Here is a 15,599-nt window from a genome sequence, read left to right on the forward strand (position 1 = left end):
GTGCAGTTGTACAGAGGTGGTGTGTGAGGAATGGATCTGGCTGAGGAGGACAGAACAGCTGGCCAGTTCACAAGACCACGGAGCATCCTGCATTTAGCGCTAAGGCTGAGTGACATTGCTCTTGGCTGGTGGGTCGCCGCCGGTCTTGGGACGTTTGGGCTCAGGGGGCTGGCATACCGGATCAGAGGGAGGAGATGGGCGCTCTGGAGGAATACACATGAAAGGGATCTCAGTGAAAGAAGGGTTACTTGCAACCATAGACGATATACTTGGATGCCGCATTGGACCCAAGTCACACACGCAAAATGACAGGGTCAACACAAAATGACAGGGTCAAATAAATAGTCATATCATTTAAGTAGAGTGCAAAGAAAACAATGCAGTGCTTCACAGAAACAAGGATACAAACCAGGTTAACATTTGTCTAAACAACATGCAATCTACAGTTAAATCAGCATAGTATTAGCATATATATATTTTTTAAAAAGGACAAGAACGGATTGGAGAGTCGCGGGAAGTGGAATCTGAAGTGTTCCGTTTTCAGACTTCAGTGGAAAATGAGAGATAGGACTAGGACTGCAGTTCTGACTGCAAGGGAGATTTTATTCCACAGCTTGGGAGCAAGGAGGGAGAAGAGTCAAGGATGAGTGGAACGTTGTCCTGGGTGTTAGGGAAGGTTTCAAACAGACTTACTTCAATTATTATCAATTATTTACTTGTTTTAACCCTGTATTATTATATTATTCTAATTAACAGCCTATAAGGAGATGCAAATGCAATGGTGGTCTTCACTGTCTGGCATTGGGTGATCATGGCAACCTTGAAAAACGGCTAAGTGAACTGGTCGCCCACAGTTGCATTACAGCAAGGTCATATTCACCACAATTATATTTTCTGCTCATGGTGGGTACAACCAAAATCCCAGTGCAGAAATTGTAGGGTTACTGGTGCTGTTTTCAGCGGTGATTTCACCGGTCTTTAAAGCTACTTTGCCAAGAAGAAACCTGGCAATGGCCAGAGGCTCATATCTCTCCGCCACCTGGCTTGATAAAATGCAACAGCTACGTCACACGTGCTATCCCACACTTAGGTTTGGCATTATGTTCAACTCATACTATTATATTCCCTAAACGGAGATAATGTCAGGAGGAACTATTATCATAAATCAACAGGAAGTGTTTAAAGGTATTTAGATGCTGAACCATGAATTCACTAAGGCTGTGTCGGGACAATGACCTGTATGAAGTTTAATTCAAATTGGACCCAAAATGATGGTGGTATAGTGCCAACATTCTTTTACCAATATTTAAAAACTTTGACCGTGGGTGCAGAATGCACAAGAAAATGCAAACTATAGAGTAACAAACAATGTCCTTGAACTTTGACTGTGGGCATAGAATACTGAAACGCGAGCTTGCGGAAGCCATCTCGAGTGAAACTGAACACCTGTATGAAGCATTAATGAAATCAGACCCTAAATAAAAGGTGGTAAAGTGAACGGCATATTGTATTCTGACCTGTCGTTGACAAGCATATCATAAAAAAAAACGTATGTTCCCTTTATAAAGGTATACTGACCGTGCTTGGCCTTCTCAGTGGAGGTGGGAGTGGTAAAGAAGGGACAAAGAGCTGGAGATCGTAACCCGACAGGAGTCAAAGATATCCGCCTGGAATCAAGTGGAAGAGACAAATCAATAGCAGGATTGCTTTAGTCAGTAGTGCAAGACAGTGCATACAAATGAATGTACTGTATGTATATACATACAGGTATATACAGACACACACGCATTTTTTTTTTTTAAGATTTGTTTTTTGGGGCTTTTCGCCTTTATTAGATAGGACAGTAGACTGACAGGAAATGGGGGAGAGATAGGGAGTGACATGCGGCAAAGGTTGCCCGGATCGGGAATCGAACCGCCGACGCCGACAGGCATTGATGCCGAAATGGCAATGCCTATATGGTATGCGCCTGGTCCACTAGGCCACCAGGCGCCCCACACGCTAATTTTTGAGCGGTGGTCACACCGTCTCCATAGCGTGGCCGTGTGTGTAGGTATGTATGTTTGTATGTATGTATGTATGTGGGTGGGTGGGTCTGTCTGTATGTAGCCTGTGGTGTAGTACCTTTTATGACCACACATGTTAAGGGAGGGGCGCTGTTTTCAGGCCAGGCCAGGCACACACACACACGCACACACACACACACAGGGGGAGGGGGGGGGGGGGATAAACCACCGCTCAGTTCACACGGGTGTGATTTTTTAAACATAATCCAGGCTTGAACGACCCTGCAAATACTTTGAGCATGCACACACACATCCGTCCACAATCAAGAACTATACTGTTGATTTATGTACACGTCACTTTCCTGATGTTGCTATTGGTGTTGTGGCGATTCAAAATAACTTTATTTCAAGAGGTAGAGCCCCCATTCACACACCATCTTCAAGGTAAAGAATCACTTTGAGTTGACAATGTTTTGATCCTCACAGATCTTCATCAGATCAGAATAAATAAAAACCAGCCCAATCAATATGATTTGATCAACATCTACTACCTGCTCTTAAATATCTATGCTTTTGTTTAATACACTAGAGCTGGTCAATTGCTTGCTCCTTTCTTTGCCTCCTCATTTTTCTGTAAGTCTCATCTTCTCAGGAGGAATATCTGTTTCTCTGTGACCATTTTCTTTACTTCTCTCTCTGGATCTTGCATCTCCAGTGTAAAACAATGTGATATCGGCCACATTGTTAAAATCAATGAAACTATCTGCTGTATAGCAACATTCAAAATAATTTGGCAGACAGCTACAGTGTTTTGTGCTAAAAAACGTATTTGTTACAGCACGTTTCAAATGTTCAAAATGTGCTGCAGTCAAATCGTTGTCTTGTTTCCCCTGCCTGCCAGGGCTTGTGATGGCAGCAGCATGAGTGAGAGCGCTTGTTTTTATCCCCACATATCACGGCTGGGCGGTAGGTTGTGCACAGAAATGTGGTTGGTGCCTTGCATGGTTTCCTCTGTGTGAATGGGTGAACGTGAAATACTGTACTTTGTTAAGCGCTTTGGAGAAAGGTGCCATATAAATGCAGTCCATTTATCATTTGATGTATTGTACACAATGTCCTAAAGAAACTTTAGAAAGATGATTAAAACAACTAAAGAAACAGCTAAAGAAATTAAAAGTGTATCATGTTCCAATGCCAAAAACACGATGAAATTGTTAATCGCAATTATTTGTGTGACAATTCATTGTTCATTGCCCCCTTGCTCGTTTAAATGATTGGCTACTACTAGCCTAGTAACAATTGTCAGACAGACTGTTGTCTGAGCGGTCTCTCAGAGACATTGTATACTAATCAGCAGGGGGTCCAACGACTCCTCATACCAGGCAGGGCTTTGTTCTCTCAGTTCCAATAATGGAGCGCACACACAAAAAACACCTTTTGAATTAAAACAGGTACTTAATCTCTCCAACTTGTCCAAAACGCAGCCGCACGGCTTTTAACTGGTACCAGGAAATTTGATCATATTACACCCATTTTAGCTTCCCTGCAATGGTTGCCCATTTCCTTCAGAATCGATTTTAAAATTTTACTTATCACCTACAAGGCCATATCTGGCCTTGCTCCATCCTACATTTCAGACTTACTTGACCCTTATGTCCCATCCCGTGAACTCAGATCCTCAGGCAAAGGACTACTGATCGTCCCAGTCTGCAACTATAAAACTAGAGGCGAACTTTGCTTTTAGAGCCCCAAAGCTCTGGAACGATCTGCCCGAAGAGATAAGGCTTGCTGACTCTTTGCCACGTTTTAAATCTCTCCTGAAAACTCACCTCTATAGAACTGCCTTCAACCCTTAGCTCCCCTGATTGTCCTGATTTTAATGTATGCTATTATTGTTTATTAATTTTGAATCTATAATGTGTTGTACTGCTTGTTTTGCTGATTGTTTCTTTTGCTGATTCTCCTGTCAAGCACTTTGTGACTCTGTTCTTAAAAAGCGCTATACAAATAAAGTTTTATTATTATTATTATTATTAATAATGTTTGCTAATTATTCACTTGTTGAATTAAACATTACAAAATTATTTTTGCACTGCAAAAAAAAAAAAGAAAAAAAAAAAACACTTCTGAGAACAATGCTTCCTCAATCTCACTGATGAGAATCAACATACTTACTCATGGTAAAGTAGCTACCGGTAAGTGGATGTAGTATGTTTTGTGCTGACATACTTCCTCTGTACAGTATAGTTCCGCACACCAAAGACAAAGAGCATTTGAATAGGAGTGGAAGATTTACATATGTGGTGTGGCTATGTTTTGCTATATGGTATTGCTTGAGGAAAGGTGCATTTCATTCATCTAGCATCTTACTTTGGGAAAGATATATTGATGACAACACATTTGTCTTGTGGAGAAGTAAGTCAAAGCAGTTACAGGCATGCATTACATATAATATGTATAGTATGTTTTGAATACTTGTCATTCACTAGGGACTTTAAATCAGTCATGTGGATGTTTAAACAAAAAACCCACAACATGGGATCATTTTTTTTAAGAGTTGATTCCCATCATCCTCGAAAGACCACCTCCCAGTCGGTTCTGTGTGTCACTGTCTGTCACAACGTTTGCATTAATCAAGATTCAAATAACCCAAACAGTGTTTGGTTTATTTTTAAACATGGGAAAACCATATGATGGTATGGTCAAATCAGATTTTCCTCCACTACCATCACAGACCCCCACTAAGTCCCCATTTCTGACAGTAATGACCCTAAAGGTGTCTACACACCAAACAGCCTACAGGAGACTACTTCTGACTGTACACAGACTGCAAAGAACTGCAAAGAACTGCAAAAAACTAAGCACTTTTATTTTTTCAGACGACGCCGACTGTAGTTAATGTATGGCAGTGGTGCCAGGTCTGCTCGTTATAAGCAACGTTGATCCTGTTTTCCTATAATGTTGCTAGTTGTGGGTTGCTTTTGTTTGGGCTTGTTTCTGAAGTGTAGTTGCTTATTTGGCCTTGCTTTCAACATTATTTTATAAAATAACTAATGTAATAGAGCTCAGAGGTGAAACTGGTCGCTGCTTTTGGGCTTATTTTCATAGACCTGGTCGCTTATTTCACTCACAGAATCTGGCAACCATACCGGAGCCACTGTGTGTTCTCCGTGCAGAGGAGAAGGGGGAAAAAAAGAACAACAACAACACGGGGAGCTGCTGCACTATTTACTAGCTTTGCTTTGGATCAGATTGGAATAGGAACTGAGAGTTGTGATTGAGAATATGGTATTTAGTAAAAATATGCGACGGGAAAATGTCTCTGGCTTATTTTGGCTTGGTTTTGCAACAGTAGCAAACTATTCTACAACTCCCTCAATCTTACCGACGGCCAGGGGCGACTGTACAAAACTGAGCAAGTCCAGTTTTCCAGTTTTCGGTCGATAACGTTCCCGACCCGCTGCCGAAAACCTGACGATGAGCTCCCGTTCGGCAAACGACGCTATCCGCCGCCTTCCGCCGCCGAATCGTCGCCGAATCTGTGCGGTTAAAAGTGGCCTTAACTCGTAATCAATCTACATCCAACCGCCATCATTTATAGATGCAGTACCCATTCTCACCTATGGGAAAGAGTATCCCAATTAAAGTGCAGTACAGAATCGGTTATTTATCTTAAGACGTGTCTATGTGGTTAAGTATTTTCATATATTCATTCATTCAAAGTTGACATGGGAGCTAAAATAACAGCAGAAAGCGGAAACCCCTCACCTCTTAACACATATGGTGCCAACCCCGAGTTTCCCGAGTTTGTATTGGTACTAGTGCTGTGCCAACCCCGAGTTTCCCGAGTTTGGGCCGTTTTTGAAAAAAAAAAATTTTTTTTTTTCAAAATCTTTTTTTTCAAAAAAATTTTTTGGACCTCCAGAAATGTATTAGGCATGATCGCGATCGCGAAATTGCATGTTTAACCCCCATACCAACCCATTCTTTCAAACATGGCAGCCATGTTTGTTTACATCTGAAGAAAACATAATGGCCCATAAATCATGAATGCCTGAACGGATTTCCAAGCGGATTTTTTTGTTTGAAAGCTGTGAACAGCATCTACACACGTGGTGCATCATCTAGGCATGGGCGTGCACTTTTTACACACTTGCACAATTACATGGAAGTCTATGGTAACCATGGCAACGCGGGACATTGGCCGGAAAAAATCATTGCAACATAAGTGTTAACACCATAGCAGTACTATCTAATGTAATATTAACTATCCATTCACAGTACACCTCAATTTGTTAAAGAAATCCATCGCATCTCCTCTTTACATTTCGTCGGTAGAAAGCAGGCCTCTTTGCCTAGGAGAGGTGGTGACTTAAAAGCTGATGCAATCTATGCATAACACAGGCAGTGAGTGCACACAGGGAACACCAACTTAATTCCCTTCAGGTGCTTCGAGAGTCCTCCATGTCAACAAGCAAAGTGTAAAAAGAATCAAAGTAGAATCAAAGTGCACAATATGCTGCACAATAACATTTCCAGTTTTATTTTTTACTTAAAGACAAAAACGCTTACCTTGGAGTGGGGCCTTTGGGGGTGGTGGTAGATTTAGGAGTACTGGGCCCAGGAGTGTTGGTGCTGTTGAGGACTTTAGGGGTGGCGGGAGTGAGGGGTTTAAGTTTAGGCGGCGCTGAACTGGTGGGGGTAAGAGGGGTGGCATGGGGCTGGGGTGTGCCCTCGGAGGATGGGCTCTGGGCAGCAGAGGGCGTGGATTTGGATGCAGAGGGTTTCCCCCAGCCCTCCAGGGTGTTAAGGGTGATCCTACGGGACTGAGTTTTGGTCTTGCCACCAGGGAGGCTCTTCTTGTCGTCTGGGAGCGCGGGGTTCTGAGGGGAGGCGAGGGGTGCAGAAGGGGCATCTTTACCGAGATTAGCTTGGGACGTGGTGGTCACGGTTTGAGTCTGGGGTACTGGCGACATGGTCCTGGGAGCCGAGAGCTTTTTGCCCCGCTTCTCAGGGCCGATACTTGGGGTGAACACTTCCAGGACGGGGGGCTCCTTCAGAGGAGTGCCCAGCTCCTCAGGAGAGAAGGACAGGAAGGAGCAATAGCCATCAGTGGAGGACACTGCCAGGAAGGAAGCATCCCGAGACCTAAACAGGATACAGGGTTCCCGCACATTTTTTACCAATTAATTTCCAAAACTTTTCCAGTATATTTAACCCAATTTCCAGGACTATATAACAATAATTCAGCTCAATAACAAGTCGCTTACTCCACATACACTACAGGTAGTGTATGTGGTTCTCAACCTTTTCAGGCTGTGACCCCCGAAATAATCATATTTTAACTGGGGACCGGCACCCTGACGAGCACTAAGAGTTGAGGAATTTTGTATAACACGTTTCTATTGTGAAAATAGCAGATCTACATGCTCACAACAGAGCATGTAGATTGTCTATTTTCACAATTTCTGCCTCTAATGTTTGACAATTTGGCCAATGTTTAATTTGTAATTTCAGAGGTATTAACTAAATCAATAACCAAAGACAATGCATAGCTATTTTTTTCCAGGACCTTCCAGGACCCTTGATCAATTCCAAAACTTTTCCAGTACTGGAAAAATATTTTTTCTAATTTCAAAATATTTCCAGGAATTTCATGACCGTGGGAACCCGGAGGATATGACATCACATGTTAATGTTACAGAATAATGGCTAGAATGCCATGATATGACTCTGTTATAACGCAGTGGTTCTCAACCTGGGGGTCCCCAGATGACATCACTTCTGTTACACCTCCGGGTCTAATTCTAAATTGAATAGACAACATTTTTAACATCACTTCAACTCACGGTGAAAAGATGCTAATTTATCCAGCAACATTATAAAATAAAGGGCTGCCTAAAATACACTACAATTCTAGGCTTAAAGATAACGAGTCTTAAAGACTACATGTGCCTCTGGATCATGGCCCTACCGTGAGTGTCTGCCCTGAGACTGGGAGGTCGGGGTTCGATCCCCGGTCGGGTCATACCAAAAAAGACTGTAAAAATGGGACCCTATGCCTCCCTGCTTGGAAATCAGCATCAAGGGTTTGATTTGTGGTTTAGACCACCACTACTGATTTCCCGAGAGCGGCACGGCTGCGGCTCACTGCTCCAAGAGATGGGTCAAATGCGGAGAACAAATCTCACATACAGCAATGTATGTGACAAATAGTAGTAATCTTAATCTTCAGGGACGGGTCAGGGTGGCAATAGAAGGATGCATGGATTAAAGCCAAATTCAATTTCACGTTTGCATGACCAAGTCCTAATTTGTGATAAACCCATTTAGGCCTAGGATTATTGACTGCTTTAACTATTGAAAAATAGCAGATATACAAGCTCACAGCGCGGCACAGAGTGCCGTGCTGCGAGCTTGTAGATCTGCTATTTTTTTTAAATCATGAGTTTTCTTTGCAAGTCTTTGAATATATCTATTTAAAAGCGAACATTTGTAACTCAAATATTTGCTTCAGGGTGGTCCCTGGAACAACATATTTTGAGATGGGGGTCCGTGGCCAAATACCTGTAATTTTGGGGGTTCTTGACATGAAAAAGTTTGAGAACAACATGATTTAGAAGAAGGATTTAGAAGTCGGGTCAAAGATCGGGTCAAAGATATTCAAAGACTTGCACAGATTTTCACGATTTTTCTAAAATAGCTCGGTGCCGCGCTGTGAGCTTGTATATCTGCTATTTTTCAATAGTTAAAGCATAAAATAATGGTTAAAGTGGTTCAAATCTAACTAGCGCCGTTTCGTAAACAATTGCCACAATATGTAAAATTATGATATTTTGGTAATTGTTCGTGCTGTTCTACATACTTCCAACCAGGTGAGAAGTCAGATTGAGGCTTTAACCTTTGTTTTTATATGAAATATCCAAGACCTAAGATTTTATCGAAGATGTTTCCGAACATTTTGCTAATTTGACCACTTCAAAATGCTCTAATCTTAAAATAATAACCAAAGCTCTCAATGCGAGACAGACACATTGAGAGCTGCGCAACTATGGCTTCTATGGAATCCAGATCACTGAAATCAGTCGTTTCGACTGAGAACTTTAACCCATTTAGAACGGGTACACATTATTGTGTATCATTATTTTATGCTTTAACTATTGAAAAATAGCAGATCTACAAGCTCGCAGCGCAGCACTCGGTGCCGCGCTGTGAGCTTGTATATCTGCTATTTTTTCACTGGTTAATAAATGAGTTCATCCATGAGGATGTGGGCTGGCCTACCAGGTGAGGTCGCTGAGAGTGTGGTAGTGGATGTTGGACACAAACGCAAAAGGAAGGGCCTGCTGTGTGTCATACAGAAAGACGGAGTCTTCGGATGCCACAGCAAACACCATGCGATACGGCAACTGGAACACATTGGGCATTGCCTCCACCGTACCATCTGTGGAGCACAATGGAAAATAAGGAGAAGATCATGCAATTAGGGGTGGGCGATATGGTGATAATTATCGTTGAGACGATACAATGTCTCCACGATATGCATTTTCAGAGGTATCGTATATATTGTGATACAATTGAGGGAGCCTTGTAAAACATCCTGTTTAATCGTTAATACAGAGATTCATTGCATAATTCAATTTAAACCTGCATTTTGGTCTAAATCAGTAGACAGTATACAACTCTGACAGTATACAAATGAAACCAAATGGACCCGTAAGGGTCCATTTTGTTTCATTTGTATACTGTCAGAGTTTGTATACTGTCAGAGTTACATACTTGTAAAGTTCAATTTAGACCTCCCAAAAGGAACCCAGAGAGTCTAGTTTTTGTCAAGTAACTTGAAAAATAACCATAAAAAACAACGGGGAAAAAGAATCGTTTGTATTTTTCCATATCGCCCACCCCTACATGCAATATTCCAAAGTGTTGATATCATTGGTGTTGTAATAGATAGTGTACAAACGGTTTACCTTGGGCTTTCTTAGTCCTCAATTCAAAATAGACAGGACAGCAGCGCACAGCCACGGTAGCCTTAGCTGGACAGGGGAAGTGAGCGATTGGCCTGAAACACATATTTGCAGGTGGATTAGTTACTATGCCCACCGCTGACTGATTCTAGATAATGTCAAGTGTCATAGTCCAGAGTGGAGGTCACCTCTTGAGGCCCTTCCTGGAGAACATATAGGTGGTGTTCGTGATGTTTTCTCCTGCCTCCACGCAACCAGCTGGTAAACAACACAGGGAAAGCAGAATCAGAATGAGAAATCAGTTTATTGATTAAGTTGGTCCATAATAGGAGGTTAACCCATTCAGGCCGGGAACACATTTAGACATTTGACATTTTAGTGTATGGGAGGGGCTTACAGTACATGTACAGTATGTAGCAACATATTTGTTTTTGTAGGCTAATTTCTGATTTAGGCCTAACTATAGGTTAGGATTTGACTTGGTGCATCTAACAAATAGAAAAATAAATACATAGAATATATGGCAGAGGAGACATTAAAAAATATATACATAAGATAAAAAATATACATATATTAAGTATAATCAGAGGTAGGTAAGGGCTGGTCTTGCCAGAGTGAGGGTACGAAACGGAATAACGCTTACGGTCTCAATTCACAGGATATAACAACACACGGTATTTCCTGTTCCCAGATACAGTAAATATGAAACGATACGAGCTGCATCTGTTCACATGCCTGGTGCGAGCAGGAAGGATCCGTCAGGTGTGAAGGTAAGACGCCTAAAGAATGACCTCATGCTGTCATCGTGGAACATTCTATACTGTTTGACCTGCAGAAACACAAGAGATATACGGGTAGATAACCAAGTGTGTGTGTGTATGCAATGTGTGCCATAGGGGTGGGCGATATGGTGATAATTATCGTTGAGACGATACAATGTCTCCACGATATGCCTGTTCAGAGGTATCGTATATATCGTGATACAATGGAGGGAGCCTTGTAAAAAAATCGTGTTTAATCGTTAATACAGAGATTCATTGCAATTTAAACCTGCATTTTGGTCTAAACCAGTAGTTCTCAAACTTTAAAATGTAAAGGTCTCCACTTAACTCTTGACAGTATACAAATGAAACCAAATGGACCCGTAAGGGTCCATTTGGTTTCATTTGTATACTGTCAGAGTTACATACTTGTAAAGTTCAATTTAGACCTCCCAAAAGGAACCCAGAGAGTCTAGTTTTTGTCAAGTAACCATAAAAACAAACGTGAAAAAGAATCGTCATAAAATCGTGCATCGTGATACAGCTTGAGAAAATATTGTGATATTGTATATCCATATTGCCCACCCCTAGTGTGCCACAATCAATTTTTGACATATATTTATTGATATACCAACAAGTAGGGCTGTCACGATTATGACATTTTACGTGACGATTAACTGTCACTCAAATAATTGCGATTAACAATTTAATTGTGATTTTGTCGTTGACAATTACATTTCTGTTTGGCTTTTAGGCTTTGAAGTTGCACATGGTAGTTATGACACATAACCTAAATATACAAAGAAATGTTTAAATAAATATATGAACATTTTTCAACATGGAAACGAATATGACGATTATGAAAAATAATCGCGATTATGTCAAATAATCGCGATTATGTCAAATAATTGCGATTAGACGATTATGTAATAATTGTGACAGCCCTACCAACAAGCATCCAACACTGACCTCTCCATCTCCAGGTGACCCAGAGGTCATCTTGCTGACACAGTAGGCCTTCTTCCTGGTGTGAGCGTTGAACACACGCATCACTCTGAGTATGGGGGAAGCAAAATACATGCATGTTTATGATGAGCCTGCTGAATGGTGTATCGTATCGAGTTATTTTCTTTTAAGAGTCAAAGTAGGATTTCTCTACCGGTCACAGCTGAGAGTGGCAATATATTGTCCCAGAGGATCCCAGGCCACCCCCTGCACATAGCTCTTATGGTCATTGAAGATGGACAGTTTCTGGCCTAAAGACAGAAACGTTTCTGAATCTCATGCAACACACAATTGACTTGGTATGGTTGATACACCGAACACAACACCAAAACTTAAATGCTCAACAAACCTTTGGTGACATCCCACATGATGGCAGTATTGTCCACAGATCCAGACACCATGAAATTTCCATCACGGGTCCAGGAGATGTCATAAACATCTTCTATGTGTCCCCTACAAACAATACCAAGGTTAATAATGAGCTTTAGGGAGTCTGTCTATATACCAACACAGTTATTCGCATTACAGCATCCTAAATAGCATCAGAGACCTGATATTTGAGCAGCACCTTGAAAAAACTTGGGTTTAGCCTAACTTGGGTTCAAAAAACAAAAAGCTTGTCATACTAAGCAGAATACGAGACCGCAAACAACCTTTTTCAGAGATACTGGGTAAACGGGGACTGCCCCATGGTTCGAACACCCGTTGGTCCGAACACCGTCGGCAGGTTAGCTACTCACCAGCGTCGGCAGGTTAGCTGTACTCACCAGCGTCGGCAGGTTAGCTACTCACCAGCGTCGGCAGGTTAGCTACTCACCAGCGTAGCGTCGGCAGGTTAGCTACTCACCAGCGTCGGCAGGTTAGCGCTACTCACCAGCGTCGGCAGGTTAGCTACTCACCAGCGTTAGTTTTACTGAGGTTAGGGTTAGGTGGTCGGACCAAAGGGAGTTGGAACCAAGGACATGTTACCCGCAGCATTAATTGTGGGTATTTTTCACGGCCAACTCCTGTATAGTCAACTCAATGCTGGCAGAGAGAGAGAAGGCCTTATGAAACATAGCCAACATAGACTCAGCTGCAATTTATCAACTTAAAAATCCATCAGCCATCATGGTTTCCTTTCTGACAAATTGACAATCTAAGTTTTATATAGGGGTTTATTTATCACTCACTCACTCATACAAGTGAAAGCAGCAAAATGAGGTTGTGGCATGTTCTGCAAAACTGTGCCAACGATCTCTAGTGACATCATGTCACTTAAATTGTTGCTACGTGGTATGTCACATCCAACATCTGACTGGCAACCGCCTGGCAAGATTTGCTTGTAATTCTTCTCAACGTTTGGCCTGCTCCACTCTGCCGTCAATCCCACAGCCCTCAGCGCAAGACTCCCACACTTCAATACAAAATTAGAGATGCTCCGATTGCGATTTTTGGGGCCGATACCGATCACCGATCAACTGGAATCAGTATCTGCCAATACCGATCGATTGTCAACTCCATAAATTCTTCTATTTATTGTGTTACTGTAGCAGCATTTATATATTTAATGATTTGTCTTACAAAACATTGACATTGTATATTAAGTATAAACATTTAATTAGGAGATTGCAGGCTGAGGTCCTTTAGTATCCAATTCAACTTGTAGGAGTCGAAGCTGAGGTTACATAAATATTGTGAAAATAGCTGATCTAGCTTGTAGATCGGCAAAGCCGATACCGTTCAAAGCCGATAGAGGCATTATCGGCCGATCGCAATAACTCACCGATCAGTCGGCACATCTCTATACAAAATGGAAATATTTTAATGAATAGATAAAATCACTTCATGGCGCTGTACTGTAATGGCCTGTCCATAGTATCTCAGAAATGTTCTGCGAGTTGCGATTTCCGACGTGCACATTTCCGAACTCTCATTCGGTCTGATGCTTTTCAGAAGTTGCGAGTGATGTCATTTTGTAGTCGAACCGGTACCTTTTGACCGAAAAGTTCGGTTTCGGTCAAAGTATGTACAGGCCTTTAGTCTACAGTAAGCTAGCTGTCATAGTTATATCACCTTAGTGTCTTCACCACAGTCCAGCTCTCCTTGTTGAGCTGAGTATCTTCATCATCCTCTTGGAATACCGGGGTTTGCTCTGGCTCTTTACTGTCATTCAGCTTCCAGAGCAGGATGGCAGCATCTGCACCATATCAAATCACTTTAATTTATGCATCAAAAGTTGGCGGCGTTACTTTTCTAAGACACAATAGTCCATATTAAATCACGTTTAATTTGCAAAATATTCAGATAGTTTCAGTTTCTATGTAAAATGCATTTAACACAAATTAATAATGTGTCCACCAATGTGCAATTTCTATGAAAACAAACAAACAAAGAAACAAAAAAGGTGTTTCCTGAACTGAATCTGATAACCATTTTCTTCAACCTTGGAATCCTGGTTTCAAGTCACAGCTGTCACACATTGCATAGCTAATGGCAATCCAGCCACTCGTTTTTTGAGAAATCTTGTATTCTCTGTTTTGGAGTGTTGGACGGGCCAGCCAACATTGCCATCCTTAGAGCCACGCTACTAGCAGGGCTAAAAACCCCTACCATGACCCTAACCCAGGAGGGGGTAATGCGTAGATGTGATCGTGTGACATACCATCTCCACCCGAGGCAAGCAGCTCGCCGCCGGGACAGAAGCGCACCACGTTGACAGTCTTTGTGTGTCTGGTCAGGCTAGATAGGAACCCCACTACTGCCTTCCCATCTGCGGCTGCATCAACCTGCCACAGCTACACCAGGATCAGAGTATAGATTGAAATGAGGATCAAAATGCATGACAGGCATCTTTGGAGAAATCAAAAACAAGTATGGCTAGCACAATTTGGACATTTGCATTATGCATGTACCATATGATGTTGCTACTGTTAGATTGATCAATACTGTCTGGATATAAGCAGGCTACAGACACAGCGGTTTTCATCATGGGCTCCAGGTTTACTGTCAAAACTAAATGTAAAATGTTACAAGATATGTACATACACAATCACCATTTGTTACCAGAAGTCTGTCTTCAAATGTGTAAAAAGGCTCAGTTCATGCCATCTAATGTTCATTAAATATACATTTTTGATACTCCTTCCTGTACTACTCTTTGTTTGTTTTTTAGGTTGTTTGAATTTGAATACAGTGTATTCAATAAACTATTGTTGGGAGCAGCACATTGAAGAAGATGCTGGCTTTTTGGCCATTGTAAACCAAGTAACAGCAATGGAACCACTGTAACTGCCTGTCTATGTATATTACAGTATGTGTGCTCTCATGCCTGACTGATGTAGCTCAAGCCCATTTGTGCTCCCTTGCTTGGTCATGGGATACTGGAAGCAGTGAGATTTCGGAGCCCCCAAAATACAGATGGTACGGAATCTATATGCTGCATTTTCCCCTCAAACCATTTGAATTACTTATAGCTGCCAGTGTAATGAAATGTGAACAATATTTCACCGCAAGAATGTGGTGGGGAAAACAACAACAATACACTTGTATTTTTTAATTATCTTTTTTCCATTTTAAAATACACTTTGTACCAGTCTTCCCAAATGAATACATGATAACAGCCTGTACAACACCTAAGTGGTAGGTTAGCCATAAAATACTATCTATTGAATGATTTTGATTGATGTAACCTGTTAGTTAATCACACGACATACCTTCCGATGCATAGGGGGCTACACTCTCCTACTTACTCTGACAGTGTTGTCAACTCCAGCTGTAGCCAAACGATGGATGCGTCCATCAGAATTGTGTTGAAAGTCCAAACTATAGACGGGTTCCTTGTTGTGCCATGCAATCTCACACGTTACCACCTTCAT

General features: G+C 41.7%; 1 protein-coding gene across 1 annotated transcript; it reads right to left on the reverse strand.

The window, feature by feature from the left end:
- Nucleotides 1-99: 99 nt before the first annotated feature.
- Nucleotides 100-15,599, reverse strand: chaf1b (chromatin assembly factor 1, subunit B; the record flags this gene model as incomplete). Its single annotated transcript, XM_080752906.1, has 13 exons — nucleotides 100-203; nucleotides 1,579-1,667; nucleotides 6,579-7,154; nucleotides 9,291-9,450; nucleotides 9,980-10,071; nucleotides 10,165-10,234; nucleotides 10,712-10,805; nucleotides 11,707-11,791; nucleotides 11,897-11,993; nucleotides 12,092-12,195; nucleotides 13,798-13,921; nucleotides 14,387-14,519; nucleotides 15,474-15,599. 13 exons carry the CDS (start codon nucleotides 15,597-15,599, stop codon nucleotides 100-102), a joined length of 1,854 nt encoding a protein of 617 aa, XP_080609032.1.

Source organism: Nannobrachium achirus (assembly GCF_963921795.1).
Source record: "Nannobrachium achirus genome assembly, chromosome: 22".
Classification (NCBI taxonomy): Eukaryota; Metazoa; Chordata; class Actinopteri; order Myctophiformes; family Myctophidae; genus Nannobrachium; species Nannobrachium achirus.